General features: G+C 38.2%; 1 protein-coding gene and 1 long non-coding RNA gene across 3 annotated transcripts in view; both read left to right on the forward strand.

Moving 5' to 3' along the window:
* Positions 1 to 25,814, forward strand: part of IGF2BP3 (insulin like growth factor 2 mRNA binding protein 3) — a 147,487-nt gene that overhangs the window by 16,955 nt on the left and 104,718 nt on the right. For both annotated transcript variants that reach the window (XM_082398391.1, XM_082398392.1), the window contains exon 3: positions 23,985 to 24,033. In XM_082398391.1, the coding sequence (XP_082254517.1) occupies positions 23,985 to 24,033 (49 nt within the window). The remainder of the gene's footprint in view (positions 1 to 23,984; positions 24,034 to 25,814) is intronic.
* On the forward strand, positions 1,551 to 10,471 carry LOC309631845. The gene is made up of 2 exons (XR_014246606.1): positions 1,551 to 5,607; positions 8,535 to 10,471. It is a non-coding gene; the product is annotated as an uncharacterized lncRNA (long non-coding RNA).

Consider the following 25,814-nt stretch of genomic DNA (forward strand, 5'->3'; position numbering starts at 1 on the left):
ATGGCATTTTTGCCTATCAAGTAGGGAAAAATGAACAAGATTGATAATACCTGGTGTTGGCAAGAGTGTGTAGGAATGGGCATTCAAACGGCTAGAATGTAAATTGGCAAAGACTTCTTGGCATGCCATTTGGGAGTATCTGTTAGAACTTAAAATGTGAATACCCTTCAAGTATCATGGAACACAACCTAGTCTTCATAGTTTTGTGTGGTCTGTAAGCATAGTTTTAATCAACAGTATTGTAAAGGGTTGAAATCACTAGGCAGGACTTGGTAAAAAGGTCTTTGGGTGGGAGTCCAAAATATATGCAGATAAACTTTTAGGTTTTGTTATATCACTCATTACATTTTAATAGGTATTATCAGGTAATCTGGAACTTTCGCCATTGTCTACTTTCCAAGCAAAGAGGATCCCTAGCCTTAATTTGACTGTCTGGGACATTTTGAATTTACTCATTTTTGAGCTTTAGAGGGTAGATTTTTAAAAAAAAATAAATTTATTTATTTATTTTTGGCTGCATGGGGTCTTCCTTGCTGCACGCAGGCTTTCTCTAGTTGCAGCGAGCAGGGGCTACTCTTTGTTGTGGCGCACGGGCTTCTCACTGCGGTGGCTTCTCTTGTGGAGCACGGGCTCTAGGCACACGGGCTTCAGTAGTTGTGGCACGTGGGCTCAGTAGTTGTGGCACACTGGCTCAGTAGTTGTGGCTCGCAGGCTCTAGAGCGCAGGGTCAGTAGTTGTTGTGCATGGGCTTAGTTGCTACACGGCATGTGGGATCTTCCCAGACTAGAGCTCGAATCCGTGTCCCCTGCATTGGCAGGCGGATTCTTAACCGCTGCGCCACCAGGGAAGTCCCAACCCATTACATATTAACAGATTTTTGTAACAAAACAAACTCATCTAAAACCAAAATAAAAATTACGAAAGTGGAATTGCTTTACATATTTGCAAATTTCTTTAATGTTTGACCTAATTGACAGCTGGACACTCATAACTACTTTAACATTCAGTTTGTTGCGATATATTGTTTTGATTGAAGTATATGAAGAAAATCTAGCCTCACACAGATGAACAGTTAGAAAAGGAGAGGAATATTTTAGTAGTCTTTTTAGATGATTCTGGGTATTTTTGTTCCTATACCAAAACTCTGCAAGTGGAAGTTTTTAAAGGTTAGTTGAATTGTGGAATCTGAAATCCTATCAGTAAATTTTTTTGTACTTTGTTACATTAAAATCCATTGGTGGGCTTCCCTGGTGGCGCAGTGGTTGAGAATCTGCCTGCTAATGCAGGGGACACGGGTTCGAGCCCTGGTCTGGGAGGATCCCACATGCCGCGGAGCAACTAGGCCCGTGAGCCACAACTACTGAGCCTGCGCGTCTGGAGCCTGTGCTCCGCAACAAGAGAGGCCGCGACAGTGAGAGGCCCGCGCACTGCGATGAAGAGTGGCCCCCACTTGCCGCAACTAGAGAAAGCCCTAGCACAGAAACGAAGACCCAACATAGCAATCAATCAATCAATCAATCAATAAATCTTAAAAAAAAAAAAAAAAAATCCATTGGTCTCACGAAGTGAACAAATGCTGTTGGAAAAATGGTGCCAAAAGACTTGCTCAATGCAGGGTTGCCACAAAACTTCCATTTTAAAAATTTTTAAATTTTTAAATTTATTTTTAATTTATGTTTGGCTGCGTTGGGTCTTCATTGCTGCGTGCGGGATTTCTCTAGTTGTGGTGAGCGGGGGCTACTCTTCATTGCAGTGCGTGGGCTTCTCATTGTGGTGTCTTCTCTTGTTGTGGAGCACGGGCTCTAGGCGCGTGGGCTTCAGTAGTTGTGGCACGTAGGCTCAGTAGTTGTGGCTCTCGGGCTCTAGAGCGCAGGCTCAGTAGTTGTGGCGCACGGGCTTACTTGCTCCTCGGCATGTGGCATCTTCCCGGACCAGGGCTCGAACCCATGTCCCCTGCACTGGCAGGCGGATTCTTAGCCACTGTACCACCAAGGAAGCGCAAATTTTTAAATTAAAAAAATTTTTTTTATTGGAGTAAAATTGCTTTACAATGTTGTTAGTTTCTGCTGTACAATGAAGTGAATCAGCTACATGTATACCTATATCCTCTGGCTCTTGGACCTCCCTCCCACTCCCCCCATCCCACCCATCTAGGTTATCACAGAGCACCAAGCTGAGCTCCCTGTGCTATACAGCAGGTTCCCACTAGCTATCTGTTTTACACATGGTAGGGTATTTATCTCAAACCTAATCTCCCAATTCATCCCACCCTCCCCTTCCCCGCCTGTGTCCACATGTGTGTTCTGTACGTCTGTGTCTCAATTCCTGCCCTACAAATAGGTTCATCTGTACCATTTTTCTAGATTCCACATATATGCGTTAATATACAATATTTGTTTTTCTCTTTCTGGCTTATTCACTCTGTATAGCAGACTCTAGGTCCATCCACATCTCTACAAATGACCCAGTTTCGTTCCTTATAATGGCTGAGTAATATTCCATTGTATATATATGTACCGCATCATCTTTATCCATTCATCTATCGTTGGACACTTAGGTTGCTTCCATGTCCTGGCTATTGTAAATAGAGCTGCAATGAACATTTTGGTACATGACTCTTTTTGAATTCTGGTTTTCTCAGGGTATATGCCCAGTAGTGGGATTGCTGGGTCATATGGTAGTTCTATTTTTAGTTTTTTAAGGAACCTCCATACTGTTTCCCATAGTGGCTGTATCAATTTACATTCCCACCAACGGTGCAAGAGGGTTCCCTTTTCTCCACACCCTCTCCAGCATTTATTGTTTCTAGATTTTTTGATGATGGCCATTCTGACCAGTTTGAGGTGATACCTCATTGTAGTTTTGATTTGCGTTTCTCTAATAGTGATGTTGAGCAGCTTTTCATGTGTTTCTTGGCCATCTGTATGTCTTCTTTGGTGAAATGTCTATTTAGGTCTTACGCCCAGTTTTTAATTGGGTTGTTTGTTTTTTTGATATTGAGCTCCGTGAGCTGTTTGTATATTTTGGAGATTAATCCTTTGTCAGTTGCTTCGTTTGCAAATATTTTCTCCCATTCTGAGGGTTGTCTTTTCATCTTGTTCATGGTTTCCTTTGCTGTGCAAAAACTTTTAAGTTTCATTAGGGCCCATTTGTTTATTTTTGTTTTTATTTTCATTACTCTAGGAAGTGGATCAAAAAAGAACTTGTTGTGGTTTATGTCAAAGAGTGTTTTTCCTATGTTTTCCTCTAAGAGTTTTGTAGTGTCCGGTCTTACATTTAGGTCTTTAATCCATTTGGAGTTTATTTTTGTTTATGGTGTTAGGTGGTGTTCTAATTTCATTCTTTTATATAGGTAGCTGTCCAGTTTCCCCAGCACCACTTATTGAAGAGGCTGTCTTTTCTCCATTGTATGTTCTTGCCTCCTTTGTCATAAATTAGGTGACCATATGTGCGTGAGTTTATCTCTGGGCTTTCTATCCTGTACCATTGATCTATATTTCTGTTTTTGTACCAATACCATACAATTCCATTAAAAAAAAAAGGCAATTTAAAAAAAAATCTGCAAAGTGCAGTAAAGCAAAGCACAATAAAACAAACAAACAAACAAAAATCCATTGGTCTCTCTTGCATTTTTATCCCGAAGTATTGGGAAACTGTCAAAGCTCAAGGTGATAGATATATTTGCTGAAATTCTGATTTTTACTTAAAAGCTTAAATTCAGTCATTGGCAACAAATGCTGTTAGTTTTTCTTGAATTAACTGGTTGATTTTGTTCTCTTTTGAGAAAATGTCCACCAGACATTCAATCTTAAATAACCACAGTTAGTGTATAGCTCTTTCAAGTAAAAATGGTGCTCCGTGAAAAAAAGTGGCTGGTTCACTCTTGCACAGTGCTTTTTCTGCAGACAACCAGGTAGCCCAAGTGCTTCATGTGTACTGCTCTTCTCTTCACATAGATATTAACAGGATGTGTACTCAAGGGTTATTTAAGAAAATTAATAATTTTTACTCTTTCATTAAGGACATTTAAAAATGAAATAAATTAACTTTCACTGCAAGTGCTGGTGAAGAATACAATGATTATGAGTACCACAGGTTAGTGCCATTGCCTTGATTCACGCTAAGGTGCCAGCCAGTTTACCCACCATTGTTTTTGCACCATCAGGGCAAATGTCCACCCAGTGAAAGAGGCCGATAACATCTTAGTAGCATTATAGAAATAGTTTTGACTTCTTGGACCTCTTTGAAAATGTCTCAGGGACCCCCCCGCCCCCGCCCAGGAGTCCACATGCTGTATGTTGGGAATTGCTGCTCTACAGTAATGTGATGTTTGAAATTATTTGGATTAGGTATTCCTGTGAATGTGTATTTACATCATAACACAACAGATGGCAAGAGCAACTGAGGATTTTATTCAACTCCATGGCATGTTAGCCTTGAGAGGGAATTTTACACAAGTCAGTTTGTGAAAAACAGGTGTGGGAAGAGAAAAAAAACAAATGGAAAAAAAAGATAAGAAACTAAACACAAAAGAGAAATCTAGGTGTATAAAAGACAGATAGTTAGGGAGCATTTCAATGTGCATGAGCAAAATGAAGTGAGTTTGGGCGTTTGGGCAGGCACAGTTAGGCTTTAAGTTCCTCAAACCAAAGTGAACCCTACATGATGACTACAAGTCTTGCCTAAGAAAACGAACGGCCTTCAGTACCTTCAGTATGATAACCTTTGGTTATTCCTAAAATGTTAAAGAAAACTGACTAGAATCTAAGAGCACCATCAAAGTTTCATTTGACAATTTATATGTTTTGAGGCTGGAAGCTTGTGCTGATTCATTGTATTTGTAAGGATGACCAAGTAAAGAGTCAAGCCTCTGACACATTTCAGCCAGCTTTCCTTGCCCTACGTAAGTTAGTTAAATTTAGAAAATAACTACTTTTGTTCCTATCGCAGGAGAAGTAGTTTTCTTCTCTTAGGCAATGATTTTTTTAAAAAATTTATTTAATTCATTTATTTTTGGCTGCGTTGGGTCTTTGTTGCTGCACGTGGGCTTTCTCTAGTTGCCATGTGCGGGGGATACTCTTTGTTGTGGTGCTCAGGCTTCTCATTGCGGTGGCTTCTCTTGTTGCGGAGCACAGGCTCTAGGCACCTGGGTTCAGTAGTTGTGGCGTGCAGGCTCAGTAGTTGTGGCTCACGGGCTCTAGAACGCAGGCTTTGTAGCTGTGGTGCATGGGCTTAGTTGCTCCGCGGCATGTGGGATCTTCTCAAACCAGGGCTCGAACCTGTGTCCCCTGCATTGGCAGGTGGATTCTTTCTTTCTTTCTTTCTTTCTTTCTTTCTTTCTTTCTTTCTTTCTTTCTTTCTTTCTTTCTTTCTTTTCTTTCTTTTCTTTCTTTTCTTTCTTTTCTTTCTTTTCTTTTCTTTCTTTCTTTTTGGCTGCGTTGGGTCCTTGTTGCTGCACGCGGGCTTTCTCTAGTTGCGGTGAGCGGGGGCTACTCTTCGTCGTGGTGCGCGGGCTTCTCATTGTGGTGGCTTCTCTTGTTGCAGAGCATGGACTCTAGGCACGCAGGCTCAGTAGTTGTGGCTCGAGGGCTCTAGAGTGCAGGCTCAGTAGTTGTGGCACACGGGCTTAGTTGCTCCGCGGCATGTGGGATCTTCCCAGACCAGGGCTCGAACCCCTGTCCCCTGCATTGGCAGGTGGATTCTTAACCATTGCACCACCAGGGAAGCCCCTAGGCAATGATTCTTTTCTTTCCAAGAATTAAATACAACAGTGACCTTTCAAGGTATTTCACAAGTCTTTTCCACTCCTTATATTTTTATTGGTTTGAGAAAGCTTGGTAGCTTGCCATTAAGTTTTCTTTTTTAAATGGCTTTGTTTTGCTGATCTTGGCAGTTTTTAAATGATCCATTCAACAAATTGTTGAGTGTTTATTACATGCCAGCTACTGCTTTAGGTTCTTGGGAGACAGAAGTGAACAGAAGACAAGAACTTGCTCTCATGAAGCTTAGGGTCTAGGACTGCGCTGGCCACGCTGGCTATCAGGCAGTCACAATGTGGCTAGTCCAAACTGAGATGTCTGTGTGTAAAATACACACTGGATTTTGAAGACTTGGTTCAAAAAGAGAATATAAAATATCTCATGGATGTTATATTATAATTTACCTATTTATAGGTAAATTATAATGTAATATAACGTATATTTTCAGTTTGTGGAAAAAGAGGTGTGGGAAGAGAAAAATAACTGGAAAAAATGTTCCTGTTTAATCTTAGATCTGTTGGTGAGTGGTGTGCATACTAAAATCAAATGGATCTTAAACTGTTTTTTTTTTTTGAGATACTGTATTTTATACAGAACACCCACAAGAATCGAGCAAAACTTGTTTTTTCTATGGTAATTTAAAAAGTTGGAAGATTAAAAAAAAAAAACATAGTATACATGGCAAAGTTTAAACCATAAAAATGATTAAAATGATTGAAATGATCTTTTTCTCCTTCCCCAAATGCACCCACTTTGTAGTTTCTTGTGGTTTTGTTGTTGTTGGGGAGGAGACTTCTATACATACACAAAAATCTACGATTGCATACTTTTTAGAAAAGTGTAGTTTAGTTCTGCCGCGTACCATTTTGAAGTTTTAAAGAGCAGTTTTAATGGTGCTTTGGAAGCTGGGAGGGGGGAAAATCGTGATAATATAGTATGTTCAATACTATTAAAATAGTGGAGTGTTGAGTTAGGAGTAAAGTATATTTACCCATATCTGGGCTGCAGATTCATTAAAGCTTGTTTAAATGTGTTTGTTATGAATAGAATATTAACAGTATGTTAACGTTTCATTATTAGTACTTGTTATAGGTTATTCTAATTTTCTGAAAACTCCAGCATGTGGTTTACCCCATCATCAGTTACAGAATGAAGAAATGTGTTGTGCAATGTTAAACCAAAAATCAGAAAAGAACAAAAAACCCACCAAACCTCTGAAAAACCTCAGAGTAGTTCTTTTAAATAGCATGTACATAATGTATTAGATTAACTGGAACTAGTTCAGTGCTCTAAATTTAATTCTGATTCTTTTCCCCCCAACATTTCTGTTTGTAAAAATTTCTTTAAAAATCTTTAAAACCTTTAATTTTACTTTTAATATTTTAGTTTTTTCTTCTTTTAAAATGGTGTTCTTAAACTGCTTTTTTGGATGCCCAAATGGCTGTTTATTTTTAAAGTTAGGGTTTTTACAGAGAAAACTTATCAAAATACTCTGGAAAATACTGAAACTGATTTGTAAGTTAAAAGATAATAGTTCAGGATTTTAAAGAAGGAAATTATTTTTAGTTTTTAAACTGTTAATATAAATATTTTAAAGTGAAGTTACAGTAATGAATTTTTCACAGATGAAATAATGGTGTGTTTTAATTCCAAATGGAAGTCTAAGACATTTAGTGAACATCAGTCTGGCTGATTCTGAATTTATAGACTTGTTTAATAGGTCTTAAATAAACTACATAATTAAATGTTACTAAGCATCTCATAATAGAATTACAGCTAGTAATTCATTACTGCATAATATATCTAAGATTAGTTGTCTTGTATTTTAAACAATTAAGTTTATTTTAAAATATTACTGTTTATACTGTAAATACGTAGATCTGACATATTTTAGTTTTGCTTATGTTAGCTTTTCATATGGGTATTAGTATTTAACTTTTTCAAAACAAGTTTTAAATTTTATTAATTTAAAATTTAACAAATTAATTAAAAAATTAATTAATAAAATTAATTAAAATTAAAATTTCACTAAACTGCTTCTGAATGGTTTGGTCAGATGTAAAATTCTAGTTAGCTAGTTTCATTGTAATTTTTAATTTGGTTTAAATACTGCCACTCTAAATCTCTATATTTATCAAAGGACTAGATGGATATTTTTATAACATCAGAATACCTAAAACAAATATTTAACTTTTGATTAAATTTGAAACACTAAAACCTCTCAGAATCTGGAATTGGTTTCAGCAAAGTCTGAGTTTGCGTATGTATATTTCTTGTTTTTCCAATAATGAAGAAAACACAAAAAAATGCTAAGAATTGAGATATTTGAAAATAAAATTTTAAATTACTGATTGTGCAAAACTTAAAAAGGCATCCAAGATGCCTTTAATCCAGAGCCAATTGATAATAAATCTTCTTCAAGAGATTGCATTTTAAAACTTCTGTGGCTAATTTGCAGTTTTGTTTTCTTTCAACTTACCTGTTGAGTCCTGCCAGTGACCAGTGTGCCCAGGTGCCAGAGAGACAGGAAAGCGTTAACTTAAAATTTTGAAAGAGATTAACATTTAATTAATTAATTTATTTTAAAATTTATTTTATTTATTTATTTTTGGCTGCGTTGGGTCTTCGTTGCTCTGTTCGGGCTTTCTCTAGTTGCGGCGAGTGGGGGCAACTCTTCGTTGTGGTGCGCAGGCTTCTCATTGCGGTGGCTTCTCTTGTTGTGGCTCACGGGCTCTAGAGCGCAGGCTCAGTAGTTGTGGCATGCAGGCTCAGTAGCTGTGGCACACGGGCTTAGTTGCTCCGCGGCATGTGGGATCTTCCTGGACCAGGGCTCAAACCCGTGTCCCCTGCATTGGCAGGCGGATTCTTAACCACTGCGCCACCAGGGAAGCCCGCGATTAACATTTTATAGTAATCTTATTCAATTAAGGAAGCAAATTTATAAGAATGATATGTACATTAACATTTTTAGCTATTGTCGTAATTGGCAGTAACTTTAAATGCATAGCTGGGCTGAGTTTTTCAGACGGTCTGCTTAGGTAATTTGTAGTTTCTGGAAGACATGAGAGCTGTTAAGATTCTGAAATTATATATATATATCTATATATAGAGAGAGAGATATTTAATCTACAGAATTTTAAGGTATGTGTGTTGTTACAAGTAAATCAGATCTGGTTCTGGTTGGTTGTTTTGAAGCTATTTGTTTGACCTCATAACTGTTATGACTCTGAATTTATAGGCTCTTGGAAAGATAGACCAAGCTGCATATATAGTATTTTTCCTGTTGCTTTTTATGCTTGTATGAGAATGAAGATAGAATTCTGTAGCTAGTTTTAAAAATTTACCCACTACATATTTAAAGCCTTCCCAAGTCCCCAAATACCTAAAGTTATAAACATAGGAGTAAATAACTATTTTAATGACGTCCAGCAGATAAATCTATAGGGGAAGGTATTTACGATCTCGAATACTTGTAACTTTTTTTTTTTTTTTTTGGTCTCACCGCGGGGGCTTGTGGGATCTTAGTTCCTCCACCAGGGGTTGAACCCAGGCCCTCGGCAGTGAGAGCGAGGAGTCCCAAGCACTGGACCGCCAGGGAATTCCCTGTAACTGATACTTTTACGTTTAAGATGTGTTCCGGATTTCGTCATCAGTAGAACATGCTAAATGTAGGTGAATGTGTGTGATGTAGAACCTCTTAGAAAAAAACGTTAAAACTTTGACCTAGGTCTTTCCCCAGCCCTTCTGAAGCCTGTGTTAAAAACAACAACAAAAACAAAAAACCTGATACGTGAACAGATGGTGGTGAGAGGTGTGTCAGATTCCGGGTGTGCTGCCCCCTGGTGGACGATCTGTCCCTATCGCTTAGGTTTTTGCACTTGTTTCTACAAGTCGGTCTTTAGGCAATTAATTAAAGTGCTTGGCTGTTTAACACGTTCTTAAGTGTTTTGAAAATGCATACGTTTTTATTTCAACATTTTTACAAGGTGTTAAAGTCTAAAGTCCAGCCCACTAAAATTTAATGTCCTGTACAGATTGTTAATGACAGATTCAGATGGTTTTTCTGATAGTAAAGCTTTCAAAAGGGTTACAACATTTTGGAAGGTGGGGAGAAAGGGCCATTTTAAACTCTTGGTGTCTGTGTTATAGAGAAAGCCTGAGGGCAGGTAGATGAGTTCCAGATACACTTGAGGGTAATTACTCTGCAAAGGTGAGAGCCTTTTATACCTTTTGGTGTTCAGTGTACTCTCTCCTTTTGGCTTATGTTAAACTTTTTGGCCAATCATATCTATATAATAAAGATGACCAGGAGTTTCTTCCTTTGAGAGACTTGTGTCCTCCATGGGCATGGAGATGTTAGTCATAGTGTGTTTTTGTGTATAATGATAGTGCAAGATTATCTGCAAAGTCTAGTATGGTTATATCTTGGAAGAAAAGAGTTGAGTTGTCTTTGATGAGGAATGTCAGAGATATTTGGATTAAACTTATATATCTTTGTTTTCTTGCTACATGACAAACCACTATATATAAAATAAACAACAAGGTCCTACTGTATAGCACAGGGAACTATATTCAATATCTTGTAATATCCTATAATGAAAAAGAATATGAAAAATAATATGTATAAATCACTTTGCTGTACACCAGAAACTAACAACAGTGTAAATCAACTATACTTCAATTAAAAAAACACCCAAATCAGAAAAAAAAAATTCTTCAATTACATAAAACAGAATTTTCATACTGATTCTCTTGCAAGCAGTAACAATTGTTATTTTATTTGCTTGATTATACACAATATTAAAATTAGAAATATAAACCATGTGAATTGTATAACTCTACTTCTTAGAAACAAGAAGGCATCTAAACTTCATTGTTCAAACTGTCAGGTGTACTGGGATTGTTGTAGTTGCTAAAGTTGATGAGAAGATGATATAACTTGATAATGACCAACTGTAACTTTCTCACTTAAAAAAACAAAACAAACAAAAAAACAAATCCAAGGATTTGTCTTGGGTAAGGACCACGTCCAGGTATCAGTAATGTGAAATAAAACATTAATGTAGAGATACCCCTATGTTCAAAATACAGCACTTTTAAAAATTTAGTCCTCTTAAAACACCTCTTCTTGCAGGTATAGTTTACTTAGTGATGGGGACTTTTATATGGAAAATAAGTATTCCATATAAAATGTTGTATGATCCTGAAATTACCTTGATAAATGGAAATAAAATTCAATTAATCAGTTTTGCCTTTGAGTATCAAGTATACTACATTTTAGATCAGCTCTGTCCAGTTGAAAGATGTGAACTATGTATATGTAATTTAAACTTTCCTAGTAGCCACAGGTAGACGTAAAAAGTAGCAGGTGAAATTAATATTTTATACAATCTAATCTAGAATTTTAAATTTTTTAACATGTGATAACTATAAAAATTGTTGAGAAATCTTATTATACTCCTATTTTTGTACTGTCTTTAAAATCTGTTACATGTGTTGCAATCATAGAACAATTCAGTTTGGACTGGGCTAGCCACACTTCAAGTGTTCAGTAGCCTCATGTGACCAGTGAATATTCCATTGGACAGAGCAGTTTTAAGATACACAGCTTGTGGGACTTCCCTGGTGACGCAGTGGTTAAGAATCCACCTGCTAATGCAGGGGACACCGGTTTGAGCCCTGGTCCGGGAAGATCCCACATGCCGCAGAGCAACTGAGCCTGTGAGCCACAACTGCTGAGCCCGCGTGCCACAACTGCTGAAGCCCGCGCGCCTAGAGCCCGTGTTCTGCAACAAAGAGAAGCCACTGCAATGAGAAGCCCGCGCACTGCAATGAAGAGTAGACCCTGCTCCCTGCAACTAGAGAAAGACTGCGTGCAGCAACGAAGACCCAACGCAGCCATAAATAAATAAATAAGTTTATTAAAAAAAAAAGATACACAGCTTGTAAAATCACTTGTTAAAAAATATGATGAGTCTTGCTGGGAAAAAATGTAATGGTATTTATAAAATTAGTTTAACTGTGTGAAAACATGGGAATGATTATTTTTCAATTTGACTCAAATATATTAGAGGTTTTGTATCTTAGTACTTCATTCCCTTGTGACCACCCTAATTTTCAAGGAATATATATGTATTTGCTATATTGTGTTAAAGTTACACTTTTGAAAGAGTCATACAGGCACTGGGTCTTTTATTTAAATAGACACTGTCCCTGATGTTCAACTACATGCATTTCTGTGGTTGGTTGAAATACTTGTGGTGACTTTTCTGGTTTAAGACACATTTTCAGATTCTCAGTGTGAAGACTAGAGAAATCTTTTGGCTATTCAGGAATCAAGGATCAGTTTGTGTCCTATTAATTCAACTATTATTTTTCAAAGTGATCTGTCATCTTGCCTTGCATATATCCTAATGAAGGTCAAGAACTTTATATTCCTCCATTGAAGGAACATGTAGTCTCCTACAAGAAAAAGAGATAGTGCGTATTTGCAGGCATTAGTAATAAGAACAGCACATAGAAGAACATTCAGCCTTTCCTGGACTCTACCAAGTTTCCATCCATACACTTAGGGCTGTCAGACTCTTCTACATAGATGAAGATGATAGTGTGCACCTTTAAAAGATAAATACCTCTGTTTTACTTAGTGCGACATGGATATTATTCCCATGAAGATGTGGGAGCTGAGGGATGAGAGAAAAATCACCTTAGATTCTCACTTAGAAATGTAATGTTAAAAGAGACTTTTGTTTCTTTATTCCTTGTTGAAGCGTTGTTGAGTAATTGCCTGTTATGAACCAGGAAATCTTCTAAGCACTGGAGTATACAGTAGTGAATAAGGTAGAAATGACTTGGCTTTCATGGGGCTTGCCCTGTTAAATAGACCTCAGTGGCCACCAAACTTAAGTGTGTGTGAAACCACATTTCCCTGCCCCATCCCCAGAGACTGTGATTTAGGAGGCCTGTATTAGGGCCTGGGCATTTTCATTTTAAGTAAGCCCTCCTGGTGATTCTAATGTAGATGCTCCTTAGACCACCCTTGGAATAACATCTCTTTATTTTTTAATTTTATTGAAGTATAGTTAATTTACAATGTTGTGTTAATTTTTGCTGTACAGCAAAGTGATTCAGTTATACATAAATATATTCTTTTTCGTATTTTTCATTATGGTTTATCACAGGATACTGAATATAGTTGCCAGTGCTATACAACGGGACCTTTTGGTTTATCCATCCTATATGTAATAGTTTGCGTCTGCTAATCCCAACCTCCCAACTTTCCCTCCCCCACCCCTTTCCCCCTTAGGAACCACAAGTCTGTTCTCTATATTTGTGAGTCTGTTTTTGATATTTTATTTATTTATTTCTGGCTGCTTTGGGTCTTCGTTGCTATGCGTGGGCTTTTCTCTAGTTGCGGCGAGCGGGGGCTATTCTTGGTTGCAGTGCGCGGGCTTCTCATTGCTGCGGCTTCTCTTGTTGCGGAGTGCGGGCTCTAGGTGCGTGGGCTTCAGTAGTTGTGGCACGCGGGCTCTATAGTTCAGGCTCAGTAGTTGTGGCGCACGGGCTTAGTTGCTCCGTGGCATGTGGGATCTTCCCCGACCTGGGCTCGAGCCCGTGTCGCCTGCATTGGCCAGCGGATTCTTAACCACTGCGCCACTAGGGAAGTTCTGGGAGCGCAGTCTTAACCACCGGACCACCAGGGAAGTCCCCGGTGCAATGAGTATTGAAAGCTATATATACCTCTGAAAGTACACCCACTATCAAGATGTGGAATACTTCTATCCTTGACGTAATATATATATATATATATATATATATATATATATATATATATATATATGTTTTGCAGGGGTACTTTTTTTTTTCCTTTGAGCTTATCCCTTTTACCTGGACATTTGGGTTCTTCCCAGTTTTACCTGTTTACAAACTTATAGCTAAGTTTTTGAGTCTGTTGCAGCTTTATCTAGAGAGAGACTGTAAGGAGGAGAATGCTTGAGAGGCTGCATTTCTAGTCTGAGGATTTGATAAGAGACTGCCGAGTCAGTCATGAGGCAGGGTTATGCCAGTTGACGCTTATCACCAAATCTGAAATGCATCATTTGCCCTGGTATTCATCTACATGGAGTATTCTGCTTTAAAAAAAAAATTGAGGTTGACCTTTTAAGGAGCTAATTCTTAACTGTATAAAACAAGCAAGGATAGATGTAATTACAGTATTGAATATTGCAATTAGTACAAGTAATTGTATTGAATTTGGCCAGGTTGAACTTCCTCTTTGGGCATAGTTTGTGTTGGCTGGGCACAGCTAAGAATGAAAATCTGCAGCCGGTTCAGAGTGCCTGCAAGTGACAGGTTGAAGAGGCCAGGCCATACTGCTCTGAGTCCAGAGGCTTGTCTTTTTATTTGAAAATGACCAGTACACATATGGACCATGTGTCCCAGCTCTTCGTGTAAGAGATCAAGGCTAAGAGGAAAATGTTAGAAGTTAAGTTAGACTTGGTTTTCTCTTCCTGTCTTCAGCTGGTATTAGCTGTGTTAGATGATGATCCAAGCCTCGGCCTCTTTATATCTGTGAAGTGGGAAAGTGGTGATTCTTTTGATTTGTATAAGTGATAGTAGAAAGAAAGAAAGAAAGGAGAGATGGCCTTTTGGGAGAAACAAGAGAAAGAAAGTGAACATTTAGGACTTACAGGTGGTTTGGATGGAAGGTTGCAAGTCTATACACTTGTATGTCTTGCACTACGACTTAGCATGAAATGACTAGCTTTAAGGGCCTAGGTGCCAGGGTATGCAATTTTCATAATATCTTGAGGCAGTTGAATTAGCTGTTTCCAGCATAGTTGGCTTTCTTGGTATTCATATGTAACCTTGTCCATTTAATGTCAATATTGAGTTTTAGTATGTGAATTGATTGTATGGTTTAAAGCTGTGGAGCAAAGTGAAAATTTTGCTTGAGATTGGCATATCTTTGACCTTTGGGTTTAACACGCAACCTGTAATTTTTCTGAAGTTTTTTGGATAATGGTTACGTTATTGGTTGGATTATAAGTGAAATCAGTTAGATGGAATATAGTTAGGAGGATAGACTGTGGAGCCAGAATGCCAAGAGCTGGATTCTGACCCTGCCACTCATTAGCAGGGTGTGTTTGGGCAAGATGAACTTGTGCTTTTGTCTTCGAATCTATAAAATGCTGACTGGGAGGGTTACATGAGATAACAGACATTGTCTTAGGCAGTGTGGGCTGCTGTAATAAAATTCCATAGACTGGATGGCTTAACAGATGTTTATTTCTCACAGTTCTGGAGGCTGGGAAGTCCAAGGTCAAGGTGCACGAAGATTCTTTGGGTTCTTGCTGAGGGCCCCGTTCTTGGCTTATATAGACAGATGCCTTCTTGCTGTGAGGTCACATAATCTTTCCTCAGTGTGTGCAGTGAACAGAGCCCTGGTCTCTCTTCTTAGAAAAACAGTAATCCCATTATTGGGGCTCCATGCTTATGTCCTCACATTAGCCTAAACACTTCCCAAAGTCCCCATCTCCTAACAGCATCACATTGGGGGATAGGGCTGCAACATATGAATTTTTTGGGGGGGAGGACATAAACATTCAGTCCATAACAGACATAAAGCATTTTCTTGTTTATATTCTTATTTATACCTGGTGTCAAGCTTTAATGTGGAAAAAAGATGTAAATATCAAAGACTTTTGGCAAAAACTTAGTAATCTAAAATTTGAATTGAAAATAACAGTTGGCCCTCCATATCCATGGGTTCTGCATCCGTGGATTCAACCCACTGTGTATGAAAAATAATTGGGGGAAAAAAATCCAGAAAATTCCATAGGGCAAAACTTGAATTTGCCTTTTGGGGGCAACTATTTACATCTCATTTATATTGTATTTACACCTATTTGCATAGCATTTACATTGCATTAGGTATTATAAGTAATCTAGAGATGATTTAAAGTATATGGATACTACCCATTTTATATAAGGCACTTGAGCATCCGTGGATTTTGGTATCTGAGGGGCTTCTGAAACTAATCCCCTGTGAATTTGGAAGGATGACTGTAATCACCATGGACACATGGTTTATTTCTCTTTCAAACAAAATGGGTATTGTCTAGCTCTGGCCTAGGAGTGATAACCAGCCCAATAACAGTGAGCACGCAGGTTGTGTCTCTTGTGTCTTGTTGTATTATTTCTGACTAAAAGGAACCAGTGCTCCATGTAGATGAAACTGGTTGCAGATGGGGGCAGGAAGTGTACAAGTTGAACCTGGATTATCATAACAGAAAGCAAAAAAGCTCTCAAAGATTGCTGGAGTCATTTCAAAAGATACAGGATCAGTGTGAAGAGGCCTCCACTGATTAGCCAAAGATGGGGCAATTTGAGCATCAAAAGGAATTAATGCAGCGGGTTGATACACACCAAATATTTGTGAATCCATAATGTTACTGAAAAAAAAAAAAGCATTTGGTCATCTTTGGACAATGCCAGGGGACCAACTCATTCTGAAAAGTTTGAAATAATGATGTCTTTGAACTCCTGAAAGAAGACATTGAAATGAGGATTTGCATGAAGCTGGTTTATTTTGGAGATGGTTTCAAGAAGCAAGAGTGAGGGAATGGGGAGAGTGAAATGGGGGGGTTAGGACAAGCCAATGAAGGGCACTTTATTGAGGTTGCCATAAGGAAATAGGACCTTTGAGAAATGTACAGAATGCTTCCCAGGTGGAAGACTGAGGCATTTATCTACTGGCTCCCAACGGTCTCCTCTGTAAATTACAGATTGTCTTGAGGGTTTCATCTCTCTTCTGTTTCTGGGCTGTTCTTTTTTTTTTTTTTTTAAATTCTCCCTTTTGACAAAGGGTGTTTTATTTATTTATTTATTTTAACATCTTTATTGGAGTATAATTGCTTTACAATAGTGTGTTAGTTTCTGCTTTATAACAAACTGAATCAGCTATACATATACATATATCCCCATATCTCCTCCCTCTTGCATCTCCCTCCCACCCTCCCTATCCCACCCCTCTAGGTGGTCACAAAGCACCGAACTGATCTCCCTGTGCTATGCAGCTGCTTCCCACTAGCTATCTATTGTACATTTGGTAGTGTATATATGTCCATGCCACTCTCTCACTTCTTCCCAGCTTACCCTTCCCCCTCCTCGTGTCCTCAAGTCCATTCTCTACGTCTGCGTCTATTCCTGTCCTACCCCTAGGTTCTTCAGAACCTTTTTTTCTTTTTTTTTTAAGATTCCATATATATGTGTTAGCATATGGTATTTGCTTTTCTCTTTCTGACTTATTTCACTCTGTATGACAGACTCTAGGTCCATCCACCTCACTACAAATAACTCAGTTTCGTTTCTTTTTATGGCTGGGTAATATTCCATTGTATATACGTGCCACATCTTCTTTATCCATTCATCTATAGATGGACATTTAGGTTGCTTCCATGTCCTGGCTATTGTAAATATTGCTGCAGTGAACATTGTGGTACATGACTCTTTTTTTTTTTTTTTTAATCAGTCATCAATTTTATACACATCACTTTATACATGTCAATCCCAATCGCCCAATTCAGCACACCACCATCCCCACCCCACCGCAGTTTTCCCCCCTTGGTGTCCATATGTCCGTTCTCTACATCCATGTCTCAACCTCTGCCCTGCAACCCGGTTCATCCGTACCATCCTTCTAGGTTCCACATACATGCGTTAATATACGATACTTGTTTTTCTCTTTCTGACTTACTTCACTCTGTATGAGAGTCTCTAGATCCATCCACGTCTCAACAAATGACTCAATTTCGTTCCTTTTTATGGCTGGGTAATATTCCATTGTATATATGTGCCACATCTTCTTTATCCATTCATCTGTCGATGGACATTTAGGTGGCTTCCATGACCTGGCTATCATAAACAGTGTTGCAATGAACATTGGGGTGCATGTGTCTTTTTAAATTATGGTTTTCTCAGGGTATATGCCCAGTAGTGGGATTGCTGGGTTGTATGGTAGTTCTATTTTTAGTTTTTTAAGGAACCTCCATAGTGGCTGTATCAATTTACATTCTTCTGGGCTGTTCTTGAATTCTGCTGAGGCTTTGGTGAAAAACCTGAGGTGAAAGAGAGATGCCTAAGGGTGTGCTTAGGGGTGGAAGGAGGCGGGACAACTTCACTGTGCTTGGGATTGTCTCCCACAGCTGTGAATGAAATCAGAGGTGAGCAAGGGGATGTGATAAGCAGCACAAAACCAACTGCAGAAGGGAAAGAATCAAATACTTATCCTGCCTTTACTATACTTACTGCGGTTCAGCGTATCCAAATATGTGATAAAGGAAAGTTGTTCTTTATGGAAGAACTCCAGCTAAATTAAAAAATACGGGGCTTTCCTGGGGGCTCAGTGGTTAAGAATCCGCCTGCCAATGCAGCAGACACGGATTCAAGCCCTGGTCCGGGAAGATCCCACGTGCCGCAGAGCAACTAAGCCTGTGCGCCACAACTACTGAGCCTGTGCTCTAGAGCCCACGAGCCACAAGTGCTGAGCCCTTGTGCCACAACTACTGAAGCCTGCACGCCTAGAGCCCATGCTCCGCAACAAGAAAAGCCACAGCAATGAGAAGCCTGCGCACCGCAACGAACAACAGCCCCCGTTCACTGCAACTAGAGGAAGCTCGCTCAGCAGCGAAGACCCAACGCAGCCATAAACAAACAAACAAATAAATTCACTAAAAAAATATGGAAGGCATGATACAATGAGAAAATACATTTTCAACCTTTATGAAACAGTGGATTTAGGCAATGATCATTAGTGACTGCAACATCACAGGAAGACAACCAGGGATAATGTATCTTTTCATGGAAGTATAAAACCTCCCCGTGATAGTTTATTGTCTCTCCCTAAACAACAGCAAAAAACAAGTCAAATTTTCAGATCTAATTACCACTTTTATAGGAGTCAGAATAACATCATATTAAACACCACCATGGGAGTGTAAGTAGCAAAATCCAGGCAGTGAGAAACCAGGAGACAAATGACAGGTTTGGGATTTTTTTATTCTCTGAATAAGTTGTAAGGATAGAAAGGGAAACATGTAGCTTATGAGGCTAGAGTCATACTGAAGCATGTGCAGTGTATGGCTCTTTTTTGATACTGATTAAACAAACTTAAAAAAAAAAAATATTTTTTTAAAATGGGGAAATGTAAACTGACTAGATGTTCAGTATGAAGTTTTTATCCATTTTTAAGGACAGATAATAGTATTTTGTCTACTTAAAGAGTCGTTTAAAAGAAGATGCTAATATAAAAGGCATGAGAATGACAAAAATTGGGGGTGATGGTTACTTTCTAGGAGGCAGGCATTAGGGTGAGGGAAGAGCATGGTAGCTTCAATTGTCTTGTTCTGATTTGGTGAGGTGGGTTCATATATGTCTTATGCTTTGTAATGTAAAGATATTACACATCATTGTATATCAAATTCAACATAGCAAACAATTATTTAAAATGACACGAAGAGGATGCAATGGGGAAAACCCAGAATGAGTAATTGCACAGGATTTATTACCTGGACCTCCAAATAAATAGCAGGAAAACAGAATGAAGGGGAACTCTTATATCCAAGAGACCTAAGAGATGTTGACTCTACACGTGTGGGCATATTGTTGGGATCTTGATATGAACAGACCAACTGTAAAAAGATAGTTATTAAGCAATTGGAAATAAACAGAGTGTGGGTATTTGTTCTCAAGGAATTTTTGTTAATCACTTTTAGAAGCAATAATGGTGATATAGTTAATTTTAAACAAAAAAGGTCCTTTTGTCAGTATTTACAGATGTACTGTAGTATGACAGGCCATGTAAGTGGGACTTGTTGGTACAGGTGTGAGTGTAGATAAACAAGATCAGGTGATCATACTTGGTAACTGATACAGGCATATGGAGATTGATATGATTTTTCTGGTTTGGTGTCAATTTGAAAACTTCCATAAAATCAATTTAAATCAGTTCCATTTATTACTAAAATTTTTGAAGATGCCCTTAGGAGTTTACATGAGCTTTATTGGCTTTTTATCCTGTAATTAAACCAGCTTTTAATAAATAATGAGGGACTTCCCTGATGGCACAGTGGTTAAGAATCCGCCTGCCAGTGCTGGGGACACGGGTTCAATCCCTGGTTTGGAAGGATCCTACATGCCTCGGAGCAACTAAGCCGGTGTGCCATGACTACTGAGCCTGTGCTCTAAAGCCCACGAGCCACAACTACTGAGCCCGCAAGCCACAATTACTGAGCCCAAGTGCTGCTTCTACTGAAGCCCATGCGCCTAGAGCCCGTGCTCCGTAACAAGAGAAGCCACTGCAATGAGAAGCCCACGCACCGCAAGGAAGAGTAACCCCCTCTCGCCGCACCTAGAGAAAGCCTGTGCACAGCAACGAAGACCCAGTGCAGCAGCCCCCCCCCCAAAAAAAGGGCTTCCCTGGTGGCGCAGTGGTTGAGAATCTGCCTGCCAATGCAGGGGACACGGGTTCGAGCCCTGGTCTGGGAAGATCCCACATGCTGTGGAGTGACTAGGCCCGTGAGCCACAATTGCTGAGCCTGCACGTCTGGAGCCTGTGCTCCGCAACAAGAGAGACCGCGATAGTGAGAGGCCCGCGCACCGCGATGAAGAGTGGCCCCCACTTGCCACAACTAGAGGAAGCCCTCGCACAGAAACGAAGGCCCAACACAGCCATAAATAAATTAAAAAAAAAAAAAAAAAGTACTGAATTTTATTGCAACTATTTCAAGCACAGTAAGCATTTTTTAAAGGTTAAATGAGAGCTTAAACTTTACCTCATTTTTCCCTGTTGGGGGAAAACCCTTAAATTCTATATGATTAACTTACAAGTAGATTGTGTGGAAGTTTTAAAATAGCACAAGAGATTAAATCGGTATTTTCCTGTTTTTGTTCTCAAACTTCAGTGTGGCTATTGTTCTTAGCACTCCCCCATGAGCTGTAATAAAATCATGTTAGTTTCTGGATGATGGATCCATGAGTCTTGTGTTTTTTTTCCCCCCCTCTATGTTATAACAAATGTTAATTTAACTATCAATTGAGTGCTTCTCAGGTGCCAAACACTGTTCCAGACTCTGAATGCAACAGTGAACAAGACAGCCTAACGAGTCCCTGCTGTTACAGGGTGTGATCCTTGTTACTTTGTTACTACGTAACAAATCCTTGTTACTACCTAAGTGTGTTTTAGGAGGAGGTGAAACACAACTTACTTTGCTGATAGTTAAATTGAACTCTAATGAGTGGGTAATCAAACTGGAAAACAGTATCCGTTTTCTTGACTCCTAAGTATTTAGCATCAAACCCAAATATAACCTATTTCTAAAAGCTCAGATGGGAGATGGGCACTAAGAAAACAGGTGATAGTGTTTTTTTTTAATTAATTAATTTATTTTTGGCTGTGTTGGGTCTTCGTTGCTGCATGCGGGCTTTCTCTAGTTGTGGCGAGCAGGGGCTACTCTTCATTGCAGTGCGCGGGCTTCTCATTGCGGTGGCTTCTCTTGTTGCGGAAGAAGGGCTCTAGGGGCTCGGGCTTCAGAGTTGTGGTGCATGGGCTTAGTTGCTCCGAGGCATGTGAGATCTTCCTGGACCAAGGATCAAACCCGTGTCCCCTGCATTGGCAGGCAGATTCTTAACTGCTGCGCCATCAGGGAAGTCCAGGTGTTAGAGTTTTAACTGTGTATAGCCAACTTGATTAGTACAGCTGAGTGGGGTCGTTTTTCTCAAGTACCTTCCGGGTCAGAGGTTTGTGTTTATGTACTAGATGAGAATTCATGCCTTTGCTTGGACTTTTTTAATGCTGGGCCTTTTGGCTCTTGTAGTGATGAGTGGACCATGGGGTGAGGAGCTAGAGGTGAAACTGCAGAGTTTAAGATTAGTTACTGGGTAAGTGGGAAAGAACACTGCTAGATGTCAAAACACTAACTGTATGAAAATAATCCTGCTATTTGTCTAAAATGAAACACGAGAGAATCAGGTAATGGAAAAGGGACAGCCATTTAAGGGAAATAATTATTCTGGAGTAACTTCTAATAAGTAAATGGGTATCGGATGTACATTTTGAAGAACGTGTGGGGAAAACATGCCTAATGGATTACTTCTAATGTGCAAAAAATAGTATCCTATTTAAAGAAGTTCTTGGGAACCCTGTGAAGTAGGTATTTGTTGTTTTAATAATGAATAATTACCTGCTAGGTGACCATAACTCTCTATGTACACTTCTGTGTGTGCTTTTGGGAAAATTTTTTGGTAATATATATACCCAGAAAAATGAGTCCAGTAGAGATGAATACTTAGTTTCTTAACATTGTGCTGTAATTTATTACTGTGTCAGATGCTTGATTAAGACAGATTAGTACTTGGAATGTATAGTAAATAATTCTTACTTACTTGGTTACCCAGGGTAAGTATTTACACAGTGTGAGTAACTTTTCTGCTAGCTAAAGCAATACATGGCAGATTTGAAGTCTATGTTTTAGGAATGTTTTTATTAGGGTACATTTTTTAAGGCTTTTATAGAAAAATATAAAACTTACACAAAAGCAGAGATACAGTACACATCCTGCAGCTTTAACAATTATTAGCACATGAGTTTTTTTTTTTTAGCACATGAGTTATTTTTGAAACAAATCCCAGAATAACATGTGTAAATTCTAAGACTATGTGGTGTTTGAAAATTTTTTATTAAATTGGCATTCTGTCACTATCTCTTTGATATATTGCCCTTGGTGATTGTGCTTTGTTTCACTGTCTCATAAAAATAATGTAAAAATGATTTTTCCTTCATCATCTGTTTTATCATTATAAACAGGATGTACCTGAGTTTGTTAATCTACATGTTCTTTAGAGTTCCATAAGGGATAGGCAGTGTCTGTGGCATTTATTTGTTCTTAAGCTTTGGGGTGAATGGGAGGAGACAAAGGAGTAGGCTGTGAATGTAGTCCCAGCTGGTGTTTTGCTGTGGTACTTAAAAGTGGATCGTTTGACCCAGAAAAGGAAATTAACTATAGATCTAGAAGTTAAAAAATTATTTCACTTGAGATGTCATGCCCAATTGCTGGTCTCTCTTTTTTTTTAAAATAGCTAGTTGACTGTAAATTCCTTTCCCTCTAAGAGTGTGACTGGTATGTGGTATCCCTAGTACGGTCTCACATAATTCATGTTCCTTCCTTCCTTCCTTCTACCCTCCCTTTCTTCTTCTGCTCTCTCCCTCTGATAGTATTGAGGAGGGGGTAGAAGAAGAGGGATGTATATTATAATAGATTTTATTATTATATAAAATACATATTGTGTTTTATATACATAGCATATGTATAGGTATATGTGTAGGCATTCGAACTAAGGTAGGGGATTTTTAATGTTTTTTGTGCCATGGACTCCTTTGGCAGCCTGAAAAGTATGGACCTCTTAAGGTATTTTTAAGTGCATAAAATAAAACACATGGGATTATAAAGGAAATTATTTTGAAATACAGTTAGAATAATGTTAAAGCTCGTAGTAGCATGTGTTTCTTAACATAATAAGGAAAAGTTCTAGCAACGCAGCTAGCTTTCACAGTAGTGATTATACATGATATTTAAAGATCTGCAACAACGTAAGTGATATGAAAATATCTGATTTATTTTAATGTCAAAAGTACAAGTCATATAATTCTACTGTTGTTTGATGCCAACATCCATAATTGAAGGTGGTGCTAAATTTCAGTTAGGGGATAGTGAAAATAAACATGTGATTTCCCCCATACCCCACCCCTCCTATCCAAGTTCCTTGAATTCTGTCCATGGACCCCTTGGCTGTGATCTCAGATTAAGAACATCTGGACTAAGGCTTTGTTTGTGTTCTGGGATGCTTACTTCGAGGCTAAAGGGTTTGAACTTAGAATATAGTCATCAGATGAAATGTTTTTCAAACGATGTATCTGCCAATTTTAGTGGCTTTTAGAATAAGCCATAACAATCCAATGATGCTAGATTTCCAAATGGTCTCAGTATGCATATTGTGATAACTTCTCTCTCCTTTTTCCTTCTTGGGCTGCCTTTTCTTATTATATATTAGTTTGTAATTAATATAAAGTATTTTAAGTAGTTTCTAAGCATCCATGTTGGCTATTAATATCTTCTGCTTTTACTTTTTTTTTTTTTTCTTTTAAAAAACATTTTAATTCTTCTGCAGGATTCGGAAACTTCAGATACGAAATATCCCGCCTCATTTACAGTGGGAGGTAAGAATTTCTATATTTAAAACTAAGATTTTAGTATCTAAGCCTATTGGTAGTTTTTCCGAAGGTTTTTCTCCTTCCAGCTCTTGGATGTGCTAGAACACACATGGTTCTTCTCTTTTATGGTCTGTGTCTTGCATTGGGCTTTTCTTTGTAAGAGTATACTATATCTTTGAAAACAATCTGCTCTTTGAGATACTTAAAGTTGAAATAAGTTCTGGGGTAACTGGGTAAACTTGCTCATTCAATCACATCCCACAGAATCTTGTTTGAGATCTTTCTGATGAGTTTTGCTAATTGTATTTAAATATGAAGTTCCCTCCTTGGCAATTTTTTAGAGAGCAAATACTGCTATTTATGCTTTATTTTAAAATGTTACTATGCTTTCTTTTGCTCACATGGTGGCACTGTAGTAATTGTATTTAAACACAAACCTTTTAGCACAATTGAATAGCCTGTGTCAGCAATTTCCAAACCATGTTGATGATGTCATGGTGAGAATTTGAGACCCCAGTAGTTGAAAAGATAAAAGGAAATGTCTGTTGACTCTTCCAGATGATGGACCTGAAAATTCTTAAAAGCTAGTTTGGAGAAGGTGATGCAGGGAGAACTGCTCAGCTTTTATGTATTTTTAATATAAAAATCAAGAGTAACTAGCTTTGTGTGTTTCACATTAGTGTTCTGAAATGACATTTGAAGAGTCGCTAAACCAGAACCTTCATCAAAATGCAAAGAAAGGTTAAAAGGTTTCTTTGGTGGTGAGTTTAGGAAAGCTGGCCTGAGGTCTGATTCTCCAAGGTCCCAGTTGGTAACAAATCACTTATGCTCAGAATATTTTACAGCACATTTATTTTCAGAACAATGTTATTGAATTTAATCTTTGCAGGACTTGGTTCTTTGGTCTCTGTTGAATATTTTTCAAGTTATATAATGTATAAAAGGTATACTTTTGTAGATAGAAACAGTGACATTAGATTAAACAATGCATTTTCTTGTTTTAGTTTCACATTTGTTTAGGAAATTCAGTATCTTGGAGGATGAGTCCCTGAATCAAGTGTCATGGTATCAAGATTACTGGTTTAATCCCCTTTTTTATTTATGTTTTTTTTTTTAATTGGAGTATAGTTGATTTACAATGTTGTGTTAGTTTCAGGTGTACAGCAAAGTGATTCAATTTTATATACATATATATACACATATATATTGGGTTGGCCAAAAAGTTCATTCTGGTTTTTCCATAACCTCTTAGGAGAAAACCTGAATGAATTTTTTGGCCAACCCAATATATACATATATTCTTTTTCAGATTCTTTTCCATTATGGGTTATTACAAGATATTGAATATAATTCCCTGTGCTCTACAGTAGGTCCTTGTTATTTATTTATAGTAGTGTGTGCATGTTAATTAATCCCTTCATTTTAACATGGGCTATGTTAAATATGATTTTCTATTTGGGAACTGTATCTAGTGTGATGTAGCTTTCAATGAAAGAGTCAAATGGTGGCAGCCAATTTTAAGTAAGTGAATTATTAGTGTACTAGCATATCAGCTATAGGCAAGTGGTAGTTTCCTTATAATTCATTCATAGTATCTCTTCAAATTTAGATTGCAGTGGCTTCTTGAGCATTGTTGATTCTAGTTTTGGTGGCTTCTCAAGATTTTAGTTCATTGCATTCTTCCTTATTCTGGGTAAAATTTAATCTATGAGAATAAGTCTTTATTCGCCACATCTAATTTTTTTTTTTAATTTCATTTTACCCTCCCCCAGAGTCCTTTGAGGTAA

The sequence above is a fragment of the Balaenoptera borealis genome, assembly GCF_965194805.1.
Source record: "Balaenoptera borealis genome assembly, chromosome: 7".
Lineage (NCBI taxonomy): Eukaryota > Metazoa > Chordata > Mammalia > Artiodactyla > Balaenopteridae > Balaenoptera > Balaenoptera borealis.